The sequence below is a fragment of the Protopterus annectens genome, chromosome 5.part0 (assembly GCF_019279795.1).
Source record: "Protopterus annectens isolate FY-2018-M chromosome 5.part0, PAN1.0, whole genome shotgun sequence".
NCBI lineage: Eukaryota > Metazoa > Chordata > Ceratodontiformes > Protopteridae > Protopterus > Protopterus annectens.
The window spans coordinates 1,697,473,096-1,697,492,480 of NC_056735.1; the positions used below are offsets into that span (position 1 = coordinate 1,697,473,096).

At 39.1% G+C, this 19,385-nt stretch overlaps 1 protein-coding gene across 1 annotated transcript in view; it reads right to left on the reverse strand.

The window, feature by feature from the left end:
• Nucleotides 1-19,385, reverse strand: part of SPAG17 (sperm associated antigen 17) — a 3,638,922-nt gene that overhangs the window by 3,120,264 nt on the left and 499,273 nt on the right. The window contains exon 6 of the mRNA XM_044071485.1: nt 13,205-13,396. Within this exon, the coding sequence (XP_043927420.1) occupies nt 13,205-13,396 (192 nt within the window). The remainder of the gene's footprint in view (nt 1-13,204; nt 13,397-19,385) is intronic.

Here is a 19,385-nt window from a genome sequence, read left to right on the forward strand (position 1 = left end):
TTCCAGTAAGTTCCACATTGAAAGGGTTTGTAACACATTCAGTGTTGGGAATTTTTTAAGTGAAATCCATGGTAAATAGAAATAAATCATATTAATTCATTAAAAGATCTTCTTTATAAGTAAAACCAGCATATTCTAACCATCCTATGACCTTCCCAGCTGAAGTTGTTAGTAAGCCATTAGTACTTGTTCCACATTTTGCCCATTTGTTCCACATTATGAAGGCTAGAGTTCCTCATTTTGGAGATGGAAGGTTGAGAGCTATGATCTGAAGGTTTGGAATAATACTTGAGCAATCACAGAAAGAGACAGTAATGTAAAAATTAATGTACATATAATTTATAGAAAAAAAAACAAAATAAAAAATAAAAGTAGAAAATCAAAAACATTTGTGGATATTATCACAATGTTAATTATACAATACATGTTAATATTTATGTATTCATAATATATACATATAAGACGAAAGTTAATTTGAACAAATTTATAAATATGTTATTGTAGTACAGTGTGAAGTATGGAGTTGTAATTGTGTAATGTTATTGTAGTATAGTGTGAACTATGGAGTTGCAATTGTGTACTGTTTATCAAAAGGAGGAGATAATGAAGCATAGTCTGTAGAATGTTCTGTGACTAAAGAAATAATGAAAATCTTGAAATGTAACAATGGAAGTTATTTTGTATAGTGAAGACAATGGAAAAAATGTAGACAGAAAAAATGTGGATAGGAAATGAATGCTGGTGCATGGTTTCTGTGGAAAGCAAGGTGTACAATTGTTACATTAAGAAATAGAATGGTAATGATATGATCAAAGAATTAACATTTCGGTTGTAGATGAATGCATGTAAGTTAAAAAAAAGAAATTAACAAGGAAGTACAAAAAAGTGAGTGTAAACATTGTAAATGATGATTTATGATATTGTAAATATGTATTTTTTTAAATAAAGACACCCTAATTTTGACAATCACCTGACTTACAACCGATGAAGGCATATGGGATCTCAGTTTAACATTTCACCCAAAATATGCAGTTCCCCTTCATACTGCACTGCATTTTCAGTATTGGAAAATTAATCCTAGCACCTGGCATGTGAATGAAATCCACAGCCTTTTGATCTTCCCACTTCAGAAGTAAATGCACTGCCTGTTTAGCCACTGGCAGTAATTGCTTTTTTTTTTTTTTCCCTCAGAGATACCCCTGCATACAGTGCATATATACACAGGCAGTCTTGTCAGCAAGTTTTTGCGTTCATAAACAGAATAACATATTATCACATTAATAAAGTGAATACAGGAAGCCAGGAGCACTGCTGAATGTCTTGCTGCTCAAATACAAAAGTGCATTCAAATAAACATACATGGTCACAGTTTACAAAAAAAAAAAGTACTTAAGGGCCTTAATAATGTTACATAATGTGCAGTGAGGAAGAAAAGAAAGGATTTTACTCATTGCATCAGGGACTTTTTTGTTTCTCCAGTATGCACAAATGAAGGAAGTGAATGTTGTTGATAGTGTAGGTTAATTAACTTAAGCACTAAGAACAGAAATAAAACCAATATTATGTTGAGCTTCTGTGGTCACTGGTCAGGCACACGAGCAAAATAAAGTACAGTGCCTCAAAGTGGTCTGGCTCCTGGCTACAAAATTTGATCTTACTAGTCAATATTTTGAAATGCCACTGCAATGGGATACAAAAGGGAGTTAGGAAAACAAGGCAAAGACCAGAGATTAAATATTTCTGGTTGATATAATTTTAAAATTATGCTATTGCCATATAATTTATTTTTAACAAAGACAGAGATGAAACAAAATTATAGTAAGAAGCAATTTGATGACAATAAAGTTTGTAAAGGTCACTGCAAAACCTAATAGGGATCCGTGTGGTAAAAGCAAGATAGGGGCATTTTGACCAAATAAATGGAGAATAATTTCATAAGCCATGTCTGTGGAATTAAAAACTATGTATTTCTGTCTGTAATAACCTAGTGGAAAAAACACAAGTTAGAGGAACTGTTATAATTTCCATAAAGGCCAATTTTTAATATTCACAAAAGACAGAAACTGAGAAGACTCTCGATACAGCTAAACTAGCACTGCTTAGGAAAGAATTAAAATGTTACACAGTCCACAGTGATGACCCCTAGTTTGCATTTTATTTAACTAAAATTAGTTTCCCTTCTGTATCACTGCTCTGTCTGCCCTCACTAGTACATAAGAATAGTTCTACCAGAAATAACATGCCATTTTGCTGCCAACTCAGGTAGCAATGCATTATACATACAGGCGTACAATAGCACATCACTACCTCAAGCTGCTTCCGCCATAATTTCTAATTAAATTCTGCTACGTAAAGACTGTCTGCTATACACAAACTAATATAGTAAGCAAGTCATCATGATCTTCCAATATTAACAATATTAAAAATAGAAGTTGCACACATAGCATACATTTCCTGGCAAAACTTCTGCAAAGATTTGGACTACTCACTAATATATCCAGTTTTGAAGTATTGTTCATTTCCAGTGAAATCTAAACTTATTTTTTCTCAACTAGCCAAATTTTTAGTTAAAGAAAGACTGCCTGACAAACCTGTCCTTCTTTACTCTAAGTAAGCATGAAAAATATTTAATATGTACTGTATTAACACTGATAATAATATGGTCCAAAAATGTTTGCAGGGGGCTCATGGTTTGAAAACAGCCCTGGGATCTAGGTACATTTAGTCCACTACTGGCCAGGTGCATTTTCAATGAGTGTGAGCTTCAAGGGCAGAGAAGTTTACTGTTGCTCATGCTAAGTCTGTTTTCATGTGCAACTTGTTTTTGTTTAGGTAATGGCTATCAATGTTTGAGCTATAAAATTTGAAATAAAAGTCTGACATTAAATTCAAATCTCTCTATCCATTGTAAAAGTAAAGACGAAAATGGTATGCACACTGACAGATTTCAGCAGTTTGTATAGTAAGTGGGAAGAAAGAAACAAGTAATGGGCCACTGGAATGGCTGCAGGGGGTGGGGCTTGTCCATTACCCCACTTAGGGCCCCATTTAAGCAAGATCCAGCTCTGAGTCAAGTATTATTTTGTTTAGTTATTAATGCTATAGTAAGGAAAGTAATAAGAGAGGAAAGGAAGCAGGAATAGGGTATCATGGTGAGATACATTTTCCAATATTTCTGAAATATGCAGATGATTTGGTGCTCATGGTAAGGAACAAGGTGTGGGTAGAAAGTACAGCTGTGTAAAAGCTTACCATAACAGTAAATGTCCTTTTTACTGCTGCCGTATTCTTTATAATAGAGATCCCCCACCTAGGGCAGCCCAAAGTTTGGCTAATATATCAAAGCCTTTAGATTGTAATGGGTATGCCGGCATAGGGCATGAAGGTGGCATCCGGATGTACCATCCTCAGAACTGAAAAATCCCTAGAGGGAATGACAGCCTAAAGATAGTATCAGGTAACAAGTACATCCAGAAGGAAAAAGGATTGGGGCAGGAGGAAGGAAGCAAATACTACAAAAATGAAGAGAAGGACATCTCTACTGTTATGGTAAGATTTTACATGACTGTACTATCTCCTTCCATATACTTTTGCAGTATTCTTTACAATAGGGAGAGTACAATAGCTCAGGAAAAAGATTGGGAGGAGGAAGGGCCAGCAGAGCCCTCAAGAAAGCCATGAAGACTGGCCCTGGCAAAACCAGCACTGGTCCTAGAAATCACATCCCACTTACAGTGCTTGGTAAAGGTATACACAGAAATTCAGGTAACTGCCTCAAGAAACCCATGAAAAAAGCACCAGAAGAGGCTACAACCATAGAGGTAAGGTCCAAAGGAAAAACAGTCTTCCAAGAACAATTCTGTAAGGAAGCTGAAGCAGCAGGCTCAAAAGTAGCCGGAGTCAAATTTTCTGTAACAAAATTAAGGTACTAGGAAGGAGGAACAGGCTTCCTGGAAGGCCTAATGTGAAAGACACCTTTAAAAAAAACTGTTTGGCCTCTAATCTAGAAGCCAAAGGGGGAGTCAAAGACAGACAAGGAAAAATAGCTGACAGGTGGGCCTTAATGGAAGAATATGCCAACCCGACATTGAGCAATTCCCACAAATAAGAGAAAACCAAAGGAGCATCCACGTAAAGTGAATCCAGGTTACAAGAAACACACCAAAGAGAAAATAATTTCCATTTGGACAAATACAATTTTTAGTATTGGGTTTGCTGGCCTCCTGCAAGACCTGAAGCATGTACTCAGAAAAAAAGGTGTCTGAAGGAGATCAAAACTCTATCACCCACTATGTCAGTTGAAGAGTGGACAGGTGGGGATGGATGAGAGACCCTTTGTCTTGTGTGAGTAGGTCCACCCTGTGAGGTAACGTGTGATCATTGGTCTTGGCTAAATGCAGAAGGCGAGGGACCCAATGCTGTCTGGGCCAAAAAGGACTCATCAGCATGATTTTGGGAGCATCCTGTTTTATCTTGAACAGGACCTTCAGAATGACAGGAAGGGGAAGGAAGGCATAAAGAAGCATCCTCTTCTAAGAAAAAAATATGGCATCTACCTTCCAGTCCAGAGAACATGGAACTGTGATTCAAAAGAGAGGAAGTTGCTTGCTCAGAGGGAAAGCAAATAGATCTACTCGAGGAGTACCTCACTAGTGGACAATGTCCAGAAACATATTTCTGTAAAGCATCCACTCATGGGACTGTGTTATGGACCTCCTCAGAAAATCTGCTACTATATTCTGATCTGAATGTATACTGCCTGAAGGGTCACCTGATACTGGACAGCTAAATTCCAAACCTGTAGAGCTAGTCTGCACAGAAGATAAGACCTTGACCCCCCTTGTTTGCTGATATACCACATCACTGTGGTATTGTCTGTGAGAATTCTGAGGAGCCCTGGAAGGAAAAGAGAATGAAAAGCCTGTAGAGCAAGAAGAAGAGCTCTCATCTGTTTGACATTGATATGGTCTTTCTTTTGTTAAAGAGACCAAAGGCCCTACGCTTTCAGAGGACTGAAGGAGGTCCTCCGTTCTCACATCTAAAGCATCTGTGAAGAGTTCCTGAGAGGGAACTCTAGGCTGAAAAGGAAGTCCTGGGTTGAGGGACAACTGATGAATCCATCACTGAAGTTCCAGCTTGAAAATATGAAAACATGATCCTGAGAAGGAGTCAGGAAGGATTTTTGGAAATTTAAAGTAAACCCCAGGCTTTGCAGGAGACAAATAGCAAAGTGAAGATGCTGATGTAAAATCTCTGGAGAAGAGGCCTGAATGAGCAGGTCAAGGTAAGGAAAGATCTATATCCCCTCACTCTGCAGAAAGCAATCACAGGAGTGAGGCATTTGGTGAAGACTCTTGAGGCAGAAGAGAGTCCAAATGGCAAAGCAGATAACTGAAAATGCCAAGAAGAAACAGAGAAATGTAAAAATTTCCTGAAAGGGGGATGAACAGGAATATGTAGATAAGCATCCTTGGGATCCAGGGGAAACAAGAAAAACGTGAGAAAGGAGAAGAGGAAACAAGGTTTAAAGGAATAGCATCTGAAAGGAAGGAATCTTCAAAATGGTGTTTAGCTGAGAGAGATCCAGAATGGGTCTCCAGGTACCTTCTTTCCTGGGACCAAGAACATTCTGAAGTAAAACCTGTTCCCCTCTGAGGTGTTGGAACTTCTTGAATTGTTCCTTGAGCCAACAGGCCCTGAAGTACCTCTGGTAAAAAGGGCAATTGTTCCTGAGGAGGGTGAAGAATGCACAAAAAGGGTGGGGATTTCCAGACCATGTAATACCCCTGGTGAATTATAGAAAGAACCAGGAGTCTTGAGTGGTCTTTAACCAAATGGGAAAAGACAGGGAAAGACAATTGAGATAGAGGAATGTGACTAAGAAGAGCAGGGCAAGGATAGCCAGACAACAACTGGTTTGTCAGGAAAAGGAGAATTATGAGCTGAAGGGGTTTGGGTAGCCTTAGCAGCAGGAGCCCTTCTGCCTCCCTTCTTATCTTTGGGGGGAGGGTAAGACTGTCTACAAACAAAAGCAGGCTTATTAGAGCAATTTCTTTGAAATTTAGGAACAGGCGAAACAAAAATATGTTTCAGATCCTGTAAAGCTTTACTCTTTCCCTGGAGGGACTTAAACAATTCAGCAGTAGCAGTACCAAACAGATGTTTATTATCCAGAAGAGCATCCATCAACTTAGCCTTGATATCATCAGATAAAGATTGAAGCCGAAGCCAAGAATACCTCCTCAACACAAAACTAAAGGCAGCAGCCCTATATAAGGCATCAGCTGCATCATACCTGCATTTAATGGAAAGGCGAGCAACCTGAGAAGATATCCTTAATAAAGAAAATCAGAAGTCTTCCCCTCAGAGTCAGGAAGGTCTGAAATAACCTGCCAGGCCTGAAAGAGAAGAGCCAGAATGTATCCAGTCATATGGATCTGACAGTTCACAGCTGTAAATGCCAGGGTAGCAGAAGTATCTACTTTTACCCAACCTCTCCATAGTTCTGCTGTCTTTATCACAAAGAAGCAACTTAGTAGAAGGCAACAGTTTTGATGACTTGTCAGATGCAACCAACACCACTGAAGGGTCATCAGAGGGACACTTATACAGAAACTTGCAGTCTTCACACACCTTATAAAACCTATCATGTTTTTTGGGAGCAGAGGACAAGGAATCAGGAGCCTCAGAGGTACTAGAAAAGGCATCCACCAAGGTAGCAAGAAGATGAGGTACAGCAGAGGGCCTAGGAGACTTCATTTGCATAAGGTCATAGTAACTCTTCTGAACATCAGACACCTAAGCACAGTCCCACATCCTCCATGTCACCAAAAGAAATCACCTGAAAAGGAGAGTCAGGACTAACAAACTCCTCTTCCTCAGAGCCATAATCTAAAGGAGAAGGAATCTGTGAAGAATAACTCAGGGATTCCTCATTAGAATCTTCATCCTCATCAGCAGTATCTTGCTCCCTAGGCCTCTTAAGAGGTGTAAAAGACCAAGGAGGAGCTGAAACAGCAACCCCGTGAGGAGGCTTTAGAGCCATAAGGGCATTGAACAGACCTTGAGTGAAGTTTTGCCATTCACTCTGGGAATGCTTTTTTTTTAAGAGGATGTCAGCCTTATAGATTTTAGGAAACTCTAATCCCTGATGACATTCAGTTAGTGTAGTCACTATCTCTTCCCTTACCAAAATCTGAAGAACACCCTAGGCCCTTTGCAAATTGTCAGCTGCGGATCCGCCTACATCTGAAGCAGAAGTCTGCAAGGCCTCCATGAACATGCATGAAGCAGGATCCATGTTGGCCTCCGAAGCAGTTGTGGCAGATGAATCCAACAGAGAAACTGGATGGTCCTCTGGGCTTCCACTAGCCTCAAGAAAGACATCCAGCAGAGGTGGCACAGCAGAAGAATCAGACTGTGCTTTTTTGGCCTTCTTCATAGACGGCTGACCCTTGGGCCAGGAAGATCTGTCCATGGTGTCTTTAGCTAACAGCTTAAGATGCTGGGTTCCTAAATAAATAACTAAGGAGGAGAGCTGACCATACAATATCTTGGGAACAAATGCCTGGCAAATAACATAAGACGATAGTCGTGGGAAGCACGTAAGCAAAATAAACACTGCTCGTGATGATCTTTATGGGGAATCTGTCTCCCACACTGTCATTTCTCCTTTCTGGATGACTTGACGCAAACAACTTAAACAAAGTCAAAAGAGATAAGATAACAAAACCCCCAACAGGGCACTTATCTGAAGGCTGCTTGGTAACCAGCAGACAACTGGGCATTCAGGTCGATGACTGAAGTTGGTGTTCGGTCTGATGGCAAAGAAGTTCTGAGAATGGTACATCTGGACATCACTTTTATGACCTTTTATGAGCTATGCTGTGTGTGGGGAGCATAGATGTGATGTACATTGTACCCATTACAACCTAAAGGTTTTGGTATAATGCTAGACATTAGGCTGCCCTAGGCAGGGGATCCCTATTATAAAGAATATTGCAACTATGATATGGAAGGACATCTGATAATAGAAAAAATAATATAAGTATTATAGGTGGTGGGACTAGATTTTAGTAAAGAAGAAGCAAAGGATATGGTGCCATAGGGAGGAGAGTTGGCAATAGAAGAGAAATATTGGATATAAAATATGAAGGAAAGGGTGTTGCTGGAAAAAAATTGTAGGTGAAATTAATAAAATAATGTGTGCATGGAGGAAATATAAGTTGATGTTTAAGAAAAAATATACCTTGTCCATTTTTCTTTTCTTTTCTGTCCTCTTATAAAAAGATAAATGGTCTTTGAAATAATTTGGCAGTCTATAATAAAGTTTATAAGAAGGGGTTGTGAATAATGAATATAAAGATGATGGTTTAGAATTAAAACCCTACAGTATTTTTTGGCTGCCTTACAAATTCACATCTTTTTCTTCTTCTTTCGGCTTTTCCCAGTTAGGGATGGCCACAGCAGATCACCTGTCCACTCATGATTTGCAGTGGAGATTTTACGGTGTCGAGTTGCCAGCCCGGCGCCCAACCTTCCACAGAAGGCACACACACACACATGCACTCACACCTAGGGCCAATTTAGAGTGTCCAATCCACCTACAGCATGTCTTAGGGAGGTAGGAGGAAACCGGAGCACCCAGAGGAAACCCACATGACCACAGGGAGGACATGTAGACTCCGCACAGAAGGCACCCCAGCTGAGGATCAAACCAGAGAACCTCTTGCTGTGAGGCAGCAATGCTAACTGCTGCACCACCATGGCCGCCATGCCTTTCAAATTTACATGGTGCATGAAAATGAAAGAATAGAATAACTGAAAATGTACTGAATGGAAGATATGGAGAAAATATTGAACATGGTAGAAAAGAAAAAGAATATGACAGAAAAAAGGGGAAATAAATGAATGCAAAGTAATAAAAGATGAAGAAACAGGAAGAAAAGAATTGTATACTATGATAACATAATGATTTGATTATATATTCCCATGGGCAGAATAGGAATGAAAGAAAACAGTTGAGGAAAGAAACAGAATGTTAGAAAAACAGAGGGAATGTCAAGTTTTTTTTGTAGCAATTCACTTTAAATAAATTGCTAGTGAAAGATAAACTCACTAAACTAGGTACAAATCCCTATGTCACAAGATGGGTTGCCAAATGGTTCACGGATAGAACCCACACTGTGAAAGTAGCAGACTCCAAATCTGACTTCAGACCAGTGACAAGTGGAGTACCACAGGGTTCAGTCCTGGGTCCTCCCCTGTTTGGTATCTACCTCTCAGAAGTACAGGCTAACACAGAAGGTCTTTGGCTAATGAAGTTCGCAGATGACTGCAAACTGGGAGTCATAATCGAAACTCCTAGCAATGTGAACATCATACAAAAGGGCCTCACTGAGACAGATGCCTGGTGTCAAAGCCATGGCCTCAAGCTCAATGCCAAAAAGTGCATTGTCATCCCTTTTGGTAAAAACTCTGTACCCATGAACTACTGCATAGGCGGTAGTCTACTTAACACTGAAAGTGTGATAAGAGACCTTGGGACACAGGTAGATAGTAGTCTCTCCTTTGATAATCACATCACCACAGTAGTCAGGAAATCCTTCTACGGGACACACCTCATCACAAAAGGTTTCTCATCCAGGAAAAAAGATGTCATTGTTCCCCTCTACTCGTCACTCATTAGACCTATTATAGAGTACAATGCCTCTTTTGGTATGTACCTCCCAAGACATCTACAACAACTAGAAAGGCCACAGAAATACCTCACAAAGATGATTACTGGCCTCAAACAGATGCCCCACGAGACCGTCTCAAAAACTCCAGTTTTACTCCATCGCATATCGTCTGCTCAGTGGCGATCTCTGCCTAACATACAAAGTTATGTCAAACCCAGAGCTGTTGGACATGCTCAACTTAAAGAAATCCCAATCCCTCTGAGCTACACGCTCTAGGGACGTAAACCTTGTCACCACAATAAACAGAACATGCTGGAGGGATAGATTCCTGTTCCAGAGACTTCCAATACTCTGGAACAAACTACCTATCTATATCAAACGAAGTTCCTCATTAGCACTCTTCAAGAAAAATCTTGATGACTGGATGGGAGATAGGAAATTCACACTGGGATCACTTCTGTGGCTCTGCTCGACAAGGGCACAGGAAAATAATTTTCTTGGGTGGCAAAAGCCAGGGTACCTATTTGGCTAGGCTTATATAGGCCCTAAATATCCTAGTACCTATCTATGAACCTATGAAAGGGTTAATGAAATTCAAACAATTCTATGAAAGGAAATTTAATTTCTTTTTATTTATTTTACAGTTTGATAACTAGGTAGTTGGGCTGGTCTGCTGATCCTTTTCAGCCACGACCTAGGTAAAATGTACAGCAATTGATACAACAGAAGGTATGCCTCTCAAGTGTATCTCATTATGAGGAACGTACCTCATCTGGGGTCTTAAAGTTCATGTTCCTCGAAGTTCCAGTAAGTTCCACATTGAAAGGGTTTGTAACACATTCAGTGTTGGGAATTTTTTAAGTGAAATCCATGGTAAATAGAAATAAATCATATTAATTCATTAAAAGATCTTCTTTATAAGTAAAACCAGCATATTCTAACCATCCTATGACCTTCCCAGCTGAAGTTGTTAGTAAGCCATTAGTACTTGTTCCACATTTTGCCCATTTGTTCCACATTATGAAGGCTAGAGTTCCTCATTTTGGAGATGGAAGGTTGAGAGCTATGATCTGAAGGTTTGGAATAATACTTGAGCAATCACAGAAAGAGACAGTAATGTAAAATTAATGTACAGATAATTTATAGAAAAAAAAACAAAATAAAAAATAAAAGTAGAAAATCAAAAACATTTGTGGATATTATCACAATGTTAATTATACAATACATGTTAATATTTATGTATTCATAATATATACATATAAGACGAAAGTTAATTTGAACAAATTTATAAATATGTTATTGTAGTACAGTGTGAAGTATGGAGTTGTAATTGTGTAATGTTATTGTAGTATAGTGTGAACTATGGAGTTGCAATTGTGTACTGTTTATCAAAAGGAGGAGATAATGAAGCATAGTCTGTAGAATGTTCTGTGACTAAAGAAATAATGAAAATCTTGAAATGTAACAATGGAAGTTATTTTGTATAGTGAAGACAATGGAAAAAATGTAGACAGAAAAAATGTGGATAGGAAATGAATGCTGGTGCATGGTTTCTGTGGAAAGCAAGGTGTACCGAATTGTTACATTAAGAAATAGAATGGTAATGATATGATCAAAGAATTAACATTTCGGTTGTAGATGAATGCATGTAAGTTAAAAAAAAAAAGAAATTAACAAGGAAGTACAAAAAAGTGAGTGTAAACATTGTAAATGATGATTTATGATATTGTAAATATGTATTTTTTTAAATAAAGACACCCTAATTTTGACAATCACCTGACTTACAACCGATGAAGGCATATGGGATCTCAGTTTAACATTTCACCCAAAATATGCAGTTCCCCTTCATACTGCACTGCATTTTCAGTATTGGAAAATTAATCCTAGCACCTGGCATGTGAATGAAATCCACAGCCTTTTGATCTTCCCACTTCAGAAGTAAATGCACTGCCTGTTTAGCCACTGGCAGTAATTGCTTTTTTTTTTTTTTCCCTCAGAGATACCCCTGCATACAGTGCATATATACACAGGCAGTCTTGTCAGCAAGTTTTTGCGTTCATAAACAGAATAACATATTATCACATTAATAAAGTGAATACAGGAAGCCAGGAGCACTGCTGAATGTCTTGCTGCTCAAATACAAAAGTGCATTCAAATAAACATACATGGTCACAGTTTACAAAAAAAAAGTACTTAAGGGCCTTAATAATGTTACATAATGTGCAGTGAGGAAGAAAAGAAAGGATTTTACTCATTGCATCAGGGACTTTTTTGTTTCTCCAGTATGCACAAATGAAGGAAGTGAATGTTGTTGATAGTGTAGGTTAATTAACTTAAGCACTAAGAACAGAAATAAAACCAATATTATGTTGAGCTTCTGTGGTCACTGGTCAGGCACACGAGCAAAATAAAGTACAGTGCCTCAAAGTGGTCTGGCTCCTGGCTACAAAATTTGATCTTACTAGTCAATATTTTTGAAATGCCACTGCAATGGGATACAAAAGGGAGTTAGGAAAACAAGGCAAAGACCAGAGATTAAATATTTCTGGTTGATATAATTTTAAAATTATGCTATTGCCATATAATTTATTTTTAACAAAGACAGAGATGAAACAAAATTATAGTAAGAAGCAATTTGATGACAATAAAGTTTGTAAAGGTCACTGCAAAACCTAATAGGGATCCGTGTGGTAAAAAGCAAGATAGGGGCATTTTGACCAAATAAATGGAGAATAATTTCATAAGCCATGTCTGTGGAATTAAAAACTATGTATTTCTGTCTGTAATAACCTAGTGGAAAAACACAAGTTAGAGGAACTGTTATAATTTCCATAAAGGCCAATTTTTAATATTCACAAAAGACAGAAACTGAGAAGACTCTCGATACAGCTAAACTAGCACTGCTTAGGAAAGAATTAAAATGTTACACAGTCCACAGTGATGTCCCTAGTTTGCATTTTATTTAACTAAAATTAGTTTCCCTTCTGTATCACTGCTCTGTCTGCCCTCACTAGTACATAAGAATAGTTCTACCAGAAATAACATGCCATTTTGCTGCCAACTCAGGTAGCAATGCATTATACATACAGGCGTACAATAGCACATCACTACCTCAAGCTGCTTCCGCCATAATTTCTAATTAAATTCTGCTACGTAAAGACTGTCTGCTATACACAAACTAATATAGTAAGCAAGTCATCATGATCTTCCAATATTAACAATATTAAAAATAGAAGTTGCACACATAGCATACATTTCCTGGCAAAACTTCTGCAAAGATTTGGACTACTCACTAATATATCCAGTTTTGAAGTATTGTTCATTTCCAGTGAAATCTAAACTTATTTTTTCTCAACTAGCCAAATTTTTAGTTAAAGAAAGACTGCCTGACAAACCTGTCCTTCTTTACTCTAAGTAAGCATGAAAAATATTTAATATGTACTGTATTAACACTGATAATAATATTTAATCTACAGTCTAGAACAACTATAATATCAATCTAAAACATGTTTTTAATAGCTTACCTTCAGGAAGAATTTCTGACTCACATGGGAGCCTTAACTCATCTGCTTTCTGCAAAGCCTCATAGTTCTGAGATGCTATTTTAATGATGTTGGAGATATTCACATCTAGTTCTGCCAGAATGGCCAGCAGCTGTGGCTGATGGAACCCTTTGACTATGATGTAATGCTGTGGGCCATCATCTGGTTCATCATCTAGTCAAACAAGCAAATCTTACGTTTAGTAACACCTCATTAAAATCCAAATGAAACTGAACATATGTACATGATTAGTGATCATAAATGAAGCCGAAGCAGTTTGCTGTAGAGTTATATTAATAATGTGATTAACCATTACAAGAATTATTGCAGGATAGCTAATGTAATATAATATTATTTTATCTGCAGAATCTGTCAACAGACACTTCATTCAACAGCAGATAACTAGAAAAGAGACAATGGTAAAACACAGTGTAGTTTTTCTTATAGTACAACCAAACGGTATATGTTAAGAGCACATCTGAATTCCATGTGTATACTTATTTGGCAAGTCTGCCTAAACTAAAACATGTAATTAAAGTATGTCAAGCTTTAACTTTCAAAATTGTCTCACTACATTCACTACTCAGGTTGACATAATAGGTCATAAGTCATGACTAAACACTTATAAGCCATAAACATGAAGTTTTTATAAAGTAGTATTATCAGAGAAAGGGGTGCTCAGAGTAAGCAAGAAACAGAAGGCTGAAATGTTTTCCATACTTCTTTACTTGTGCTTTTCAAATTTAATTCTTGAAAGGTTATCAAAATTATTCTACACACTGATTATAAGTATATATCAGATTATATACATTAAATATCATGAGTTAACTGTTGAAAACATAATCTCTGGTATTCAGAAACATTTTGCATGTTGAATCTGCATGATGAACAAGGGAGAGAGTGATTCAGAGACACACTGACTACAATCATTGAAGGCTGCAAAATATCACAGCCAGTATGTTATACTAATGAAGGTATTATAATATGGAAATGAGCAACATTATTAAAATGAGGGCAATGAATGCAAATGAGGGTAGTGATGAATGCGAATCAGGGTAACAATATGAAAACATAATTCAGAAATGTATACATTTGCATAATGAGATTGGACTGCTACAGATGTTGACTACAGTAAAATCCTGGAGTTATAGGAGACAGGTATGAAAATTTTCAAAGTAGCAGTTTCTTTAGTTAATATGTATGTGCAAGAGGCTGTTCTCACATCTGGTATTCATGGAGTTGCTTGTCATCACCTACTGTGCTGCCTCCCACAACACAGAAATAGTGGACCACTATTGTATTGATAGAGCAACATGCAGGAGCTGTTAAAGTTGTATAGCCGTTATATGCAAGCTCAGTGGACGCGTACAAGTATCCATCCATGTGGATACCAAGGTATGTGTGATTTTGAGAATTCTGGCTGTAAGGACCTTCCAGCAACTAGCAAGGGACTATGATGGCTGTATTCCAGGCATCTGCTTCAAGAATATTCCACCAGATTTTTGATGCCAAGCTACATTATGTGGAGGAGATTATATGGTTCTCATGCACCACAGAGAACAGAAGCAACACCAAACAGAAATGTTATGGTATAGCCAATTTCTCTGCGGTACTAGAGTCATTAACAGCACCCATATTGCAATAGAAACCCGATCTGTAGATCAGGAGCAACAGTATGCAAAGGGTATAATACAGTGTGTCAGCAGACTACCCTGGAAGTCCCACAGTTTCTAGTGGTTTGTACAGGATGATTTTTCACAATGACATCTTACTGGCAATGCTGGACATGCCCTTGTGCCATGGCTAATGACAATATGAAACCCACAGACTGTGGCAGAGAGTATATACATCACCCTGTCACAGACCCAAAACATTGTTGAATGTATGTGTTTGTGTTTGGACTATTCAAGGCTCACTTCCACTGTCTAGATGTTTCTACTGGAAGTGCCTGCAGTACTATCCTGAAACACACAATAAAATATTTGCAGTGTATGCACTACTACACAACATGTTGCTATACAGGCAAATACAGCAAGGGGAGATATTCCAGAGGAAGAAGGCCTCGAGTCAGCAATGAAGGCAGTACCTGATGACATGAAAGAAGCTGTGTACAGGGAATGACCAAGTGAGGTGGAGGCAGGAGCAGTATGCTAGGATACTACGTAGAGGCAGGATATTGGTTAATATTTATAGGACAAATTAAACATAATATAAAATCAGTAAAAATGATGCATGGAATAATATAACCAGGTTGTGCTATACCATGAATGGACTGGCCACACTGCTCTTTAGACACAAGCTTCCCAGGTAACGGAGTACTAATGGTAGGGCACAGCTGTCATCCTATGCACAAGGTGGGAAAGGATACAGTAATAAGTGTTAAAAATGGGCAGTGTGTGTGTGTGTGGGGGGGGGGGTGAAAGTGTGGTTTAATACTGTGTGTGACTGCATAAGTCTTGGATGGATGAGTGTGGGGAGCCAGCCTGGACAAACAAGGTTGCTGTCGCCATTGTGATGTGATTAGGCAGTAGTGGGTAGTGCTAATATATATATATATATATATATATATATATATATATATATATATATATATATATATATATTTATGTAAATCCCAAAAGTAATGGTGCGCGTGTTAGCAGGGGTGCTCAGTTCATAAACTCAACACCAAATAGTATACCAACACTCGACCCAGCAAAGCTTCCAGCAATGAAATGCCTAGTACAGGCAAATAAACTAGTTCAGAGACACTTTTAAATGAGCTAAAATAGCTCTATATTTTTTACTTGTTACACCATCTCTCAGCAGTGGAACTATTGTATTGTCAGGCTCTGGATTGCATTGCATAAGTGGAAATTCCTTAAGATTCCAAGAGCAGGATAAGTTATTTCTTACACTTATTTCACTGAACTGCACTTCTGAAATGCTTATAGTTGTGCTATACAGTTGATCTACTACATCTTGCACTGTTATAAAGCTTTTTTTTATTGTTTCACTGCATTTATGTATTGTTTTACACTGTTTTAACATTACTTAACTGTAAACTGCTTTTTCATACTGAGAGTTGTATTTTCTGTTTGTGAGTGCTCTATCCGAGCTTTTCTGTGCATTTTTGTCTGTTTACAGTTAAAAGCATTCTCGAGTCTGCACCTTGATCTGTTTAAAACTTTAATTTAGTGGCTACAGCTAAAAACTGTATCCCCCCCACTCTCCCTAGTGTTGCGTGTTCTTATACTTGGTGGCTTTGCAGTTGCCCGCCCATACTGTATATTTGATCTGTGACACTCATCCAAGTCTAGTGTCATTACTTCACTCAATCTAATAGAGAACCTTTGTGAAGGCCAACCCACTCAGATTCTTAACGTTGAATTAACTTCTGTTCCAGCTTTCTCCATTTCCACTTTACTGGAAATAAATTTTAAGCTTGCTTCCCCCCTTTCCTGTGGCAGGTCAGATATGGATTTGCTGTGTCCAGGACTGTTTGTGAGCTCCTAAGCCCCCCCCCCCCCCACTTAACTGGGGTTAAACTATTCCTGGCACCATAAAGTCTGTTCTTCGAAATTTCCCTTGCAACTAGCCAGCTTTTTAGTTTTAGCACTCATCTGTTTCTTTGATCTCAGCACTTGTTCAGAACTCATTGTAAGCACTAAATAAGTTACAAATTACTACAGCACTCAACTTTCCTCACTTGTCTAGAGGAAAACAGTTTTTAGTACTTAATAAATATCACCTATTCAGGCATGTCTAAAGGTCAGCTCCCGGTGTTTTCTCCTGTCTACCTGATGAATCTGGGCATCTTGGGACAATACAGCAATTGCCTCATGTACACAGACAACCCTCTCCTCCTGCCACCCAACACTACAACCTGTGAGAGATGCACTTATATAGCCAAACTGGAAGCAAAGCTCTCTTCACCAAAGACTGGCCTAGACAGTCAAGAGGAGAAGGTAAACACTTGCACCGCACCGCACTCATCACATAGTCCCTCAAAACCTACACCACTAAAACACACACACAGAAGCACAAAACACACACCTACATTCACGGAGGCTCTCAGTACAAATCTGCCCAAACAACAGAGACTTCCAAAGCAGAAATGCAAGCAACCTCCACCCCCCAACACAACCCAAATGACACATAGCCCACATACTGAGAGTGCCACTCAACGTACCCAACACTCTAGTCATAGGTAACTCTATAGTCAGGCACACTGATGTTCCACTCACCAGGCTAAACAAGGAAAAAGTTACTGTCAGCTGCCTGTCAGTTACCAGGATCTGCCACATAACGCATGCACTCAGGTCACTCCACAACAAGTACAAATATGACTCTGTCATTGTCCATGTTGGTGTGAATGAGTTGAGATGTACCTCCCTAGACTACATGAAAAGAGACATGGAGGAGCTCTCCGATCTTGTAGCCCAGGCCAGTATGACCCTAGCCCTGAGTAGCATCCTGCCATCACCCAGAATGACACCGCAGTACAAGGACAAAATGATTGACTTTAACAATTGGCTAAACTTCTGGTGTCAGTCTAAGGGAATCCAGTATCTGTCTGCCTGGGATGACATGATCAACAGACCACGCTGTTTTTCCAGAGATGGCCTGCACATGTTGCCCTTGGGATTCCGGATACTGGCAAAGGCTCTTGCCACCCCTATAGTGCCTTTTTTAGGCAAGGTTCAAATGACAAATTCACCACCGTAACAGGTATAAGCAAGCAAAATCTGAGGGTAATGCTACTCAATGCTAGAAGTCTAAACCTCAAAATGCACTCACTCGAGGCACTCCTTAAAATGGAGAACATTGACATCTGTGCAGCAACAGAGACCTGGTTCAAAGCTCCAGAGAGCACCCCTGCATTACCAGGCTATAATTCATACCACACCTTTCGGCCACCAAACCCGGACCGAAACACTAAAGGTGGAGGTGGGTCCATATTCATTAAGGATATCCACACCTCCAAGCTAGTTGCTCAGCATAATGCATCCGAGATTATCCAAGTTCAACTAACTCTGGGCAAAACCGCAATCCAGATTGTAGCTTGCTACAGACCCCCCACCATGCCCCAGGATTCCCACTCCTCTTTTCTTGATACATTGGAAAATATTAAGGTACAACCCAACACTTTAATAATGGGTGACTTCAACTACCCTACCATTAACTGGGAAAACTACTCATGTGCCAACTCTTTTGCTCAACGTTTTCTGGAAATCATCAATTCCAACGCCTTGGATCAACTTTTCCACACCCCACCAGGGGCAGCAATATCCTAGACCTGGTCATCACCAACATGAGTGACCGGTGTTCCACACCAGAGGTCAGCTCCTCGTTGGTCAGATCCGACCACAAGCTAATCACCCTAGACATCTACATTCTGCTCTCACCCCCCATTAGGAAAACAACCATAAAAAATTTCTCCAAAGCCAACTTCAAACTTCTTAAGACAAAAGTGGCAAACTTCACGACACCCATGCAGATGGACAATAGAGGTACGACTGCTGAATCCTACACAAATGCACTTTATAAGCACTTACACGAGTGCATGGATCATGCTATTCCTAACAGAACCAAGATGCTATCCTCCAAAAAAAGGAAGCCAATCTGGTGGTCTTCTGCCATAAGCAAACTCTACAACAGAAGAAAGAAACTGTTACAAAAAAGAGTAAAATCCCACTATTGGAGGAACTCCCTGGTCAGCCTCAGTAAGAAGCTGAGATCCCTCATAAAATCCTCCAAAGCTAGTTATGAAAACAAAATCGCCACTGATTCTAAAGACAACCACAAAGCTTTCTATAGCTATGTCAAAATCTCAATGGCAATACTCAGATCTGCTCTGAGTTACAGCACAATGACACTAAATATACAGAACCAACTGATATTGCAAATATCCTGGCAGATAGGTTCAGTGCTAACTTTACCCCCCTCTCACCCCCTAAAGGGCCCATCTTTATACCGGAAGAATGCAAAGTTCCTGTAATCACGGCTGCACAGGTAAAAACCTCACTCTCCAAAGCCAAGAACACAGCATCCATGGGACCTGACAACATCCCAGGCTGCCTTCTACATGAACTACAGAATGAACTGGCACCCCACCTAAGTGCCGTGTTCAATCATTGCCTCACCTCAGGCTTTGTGCCCATTGAATGGCGCACCACAACAG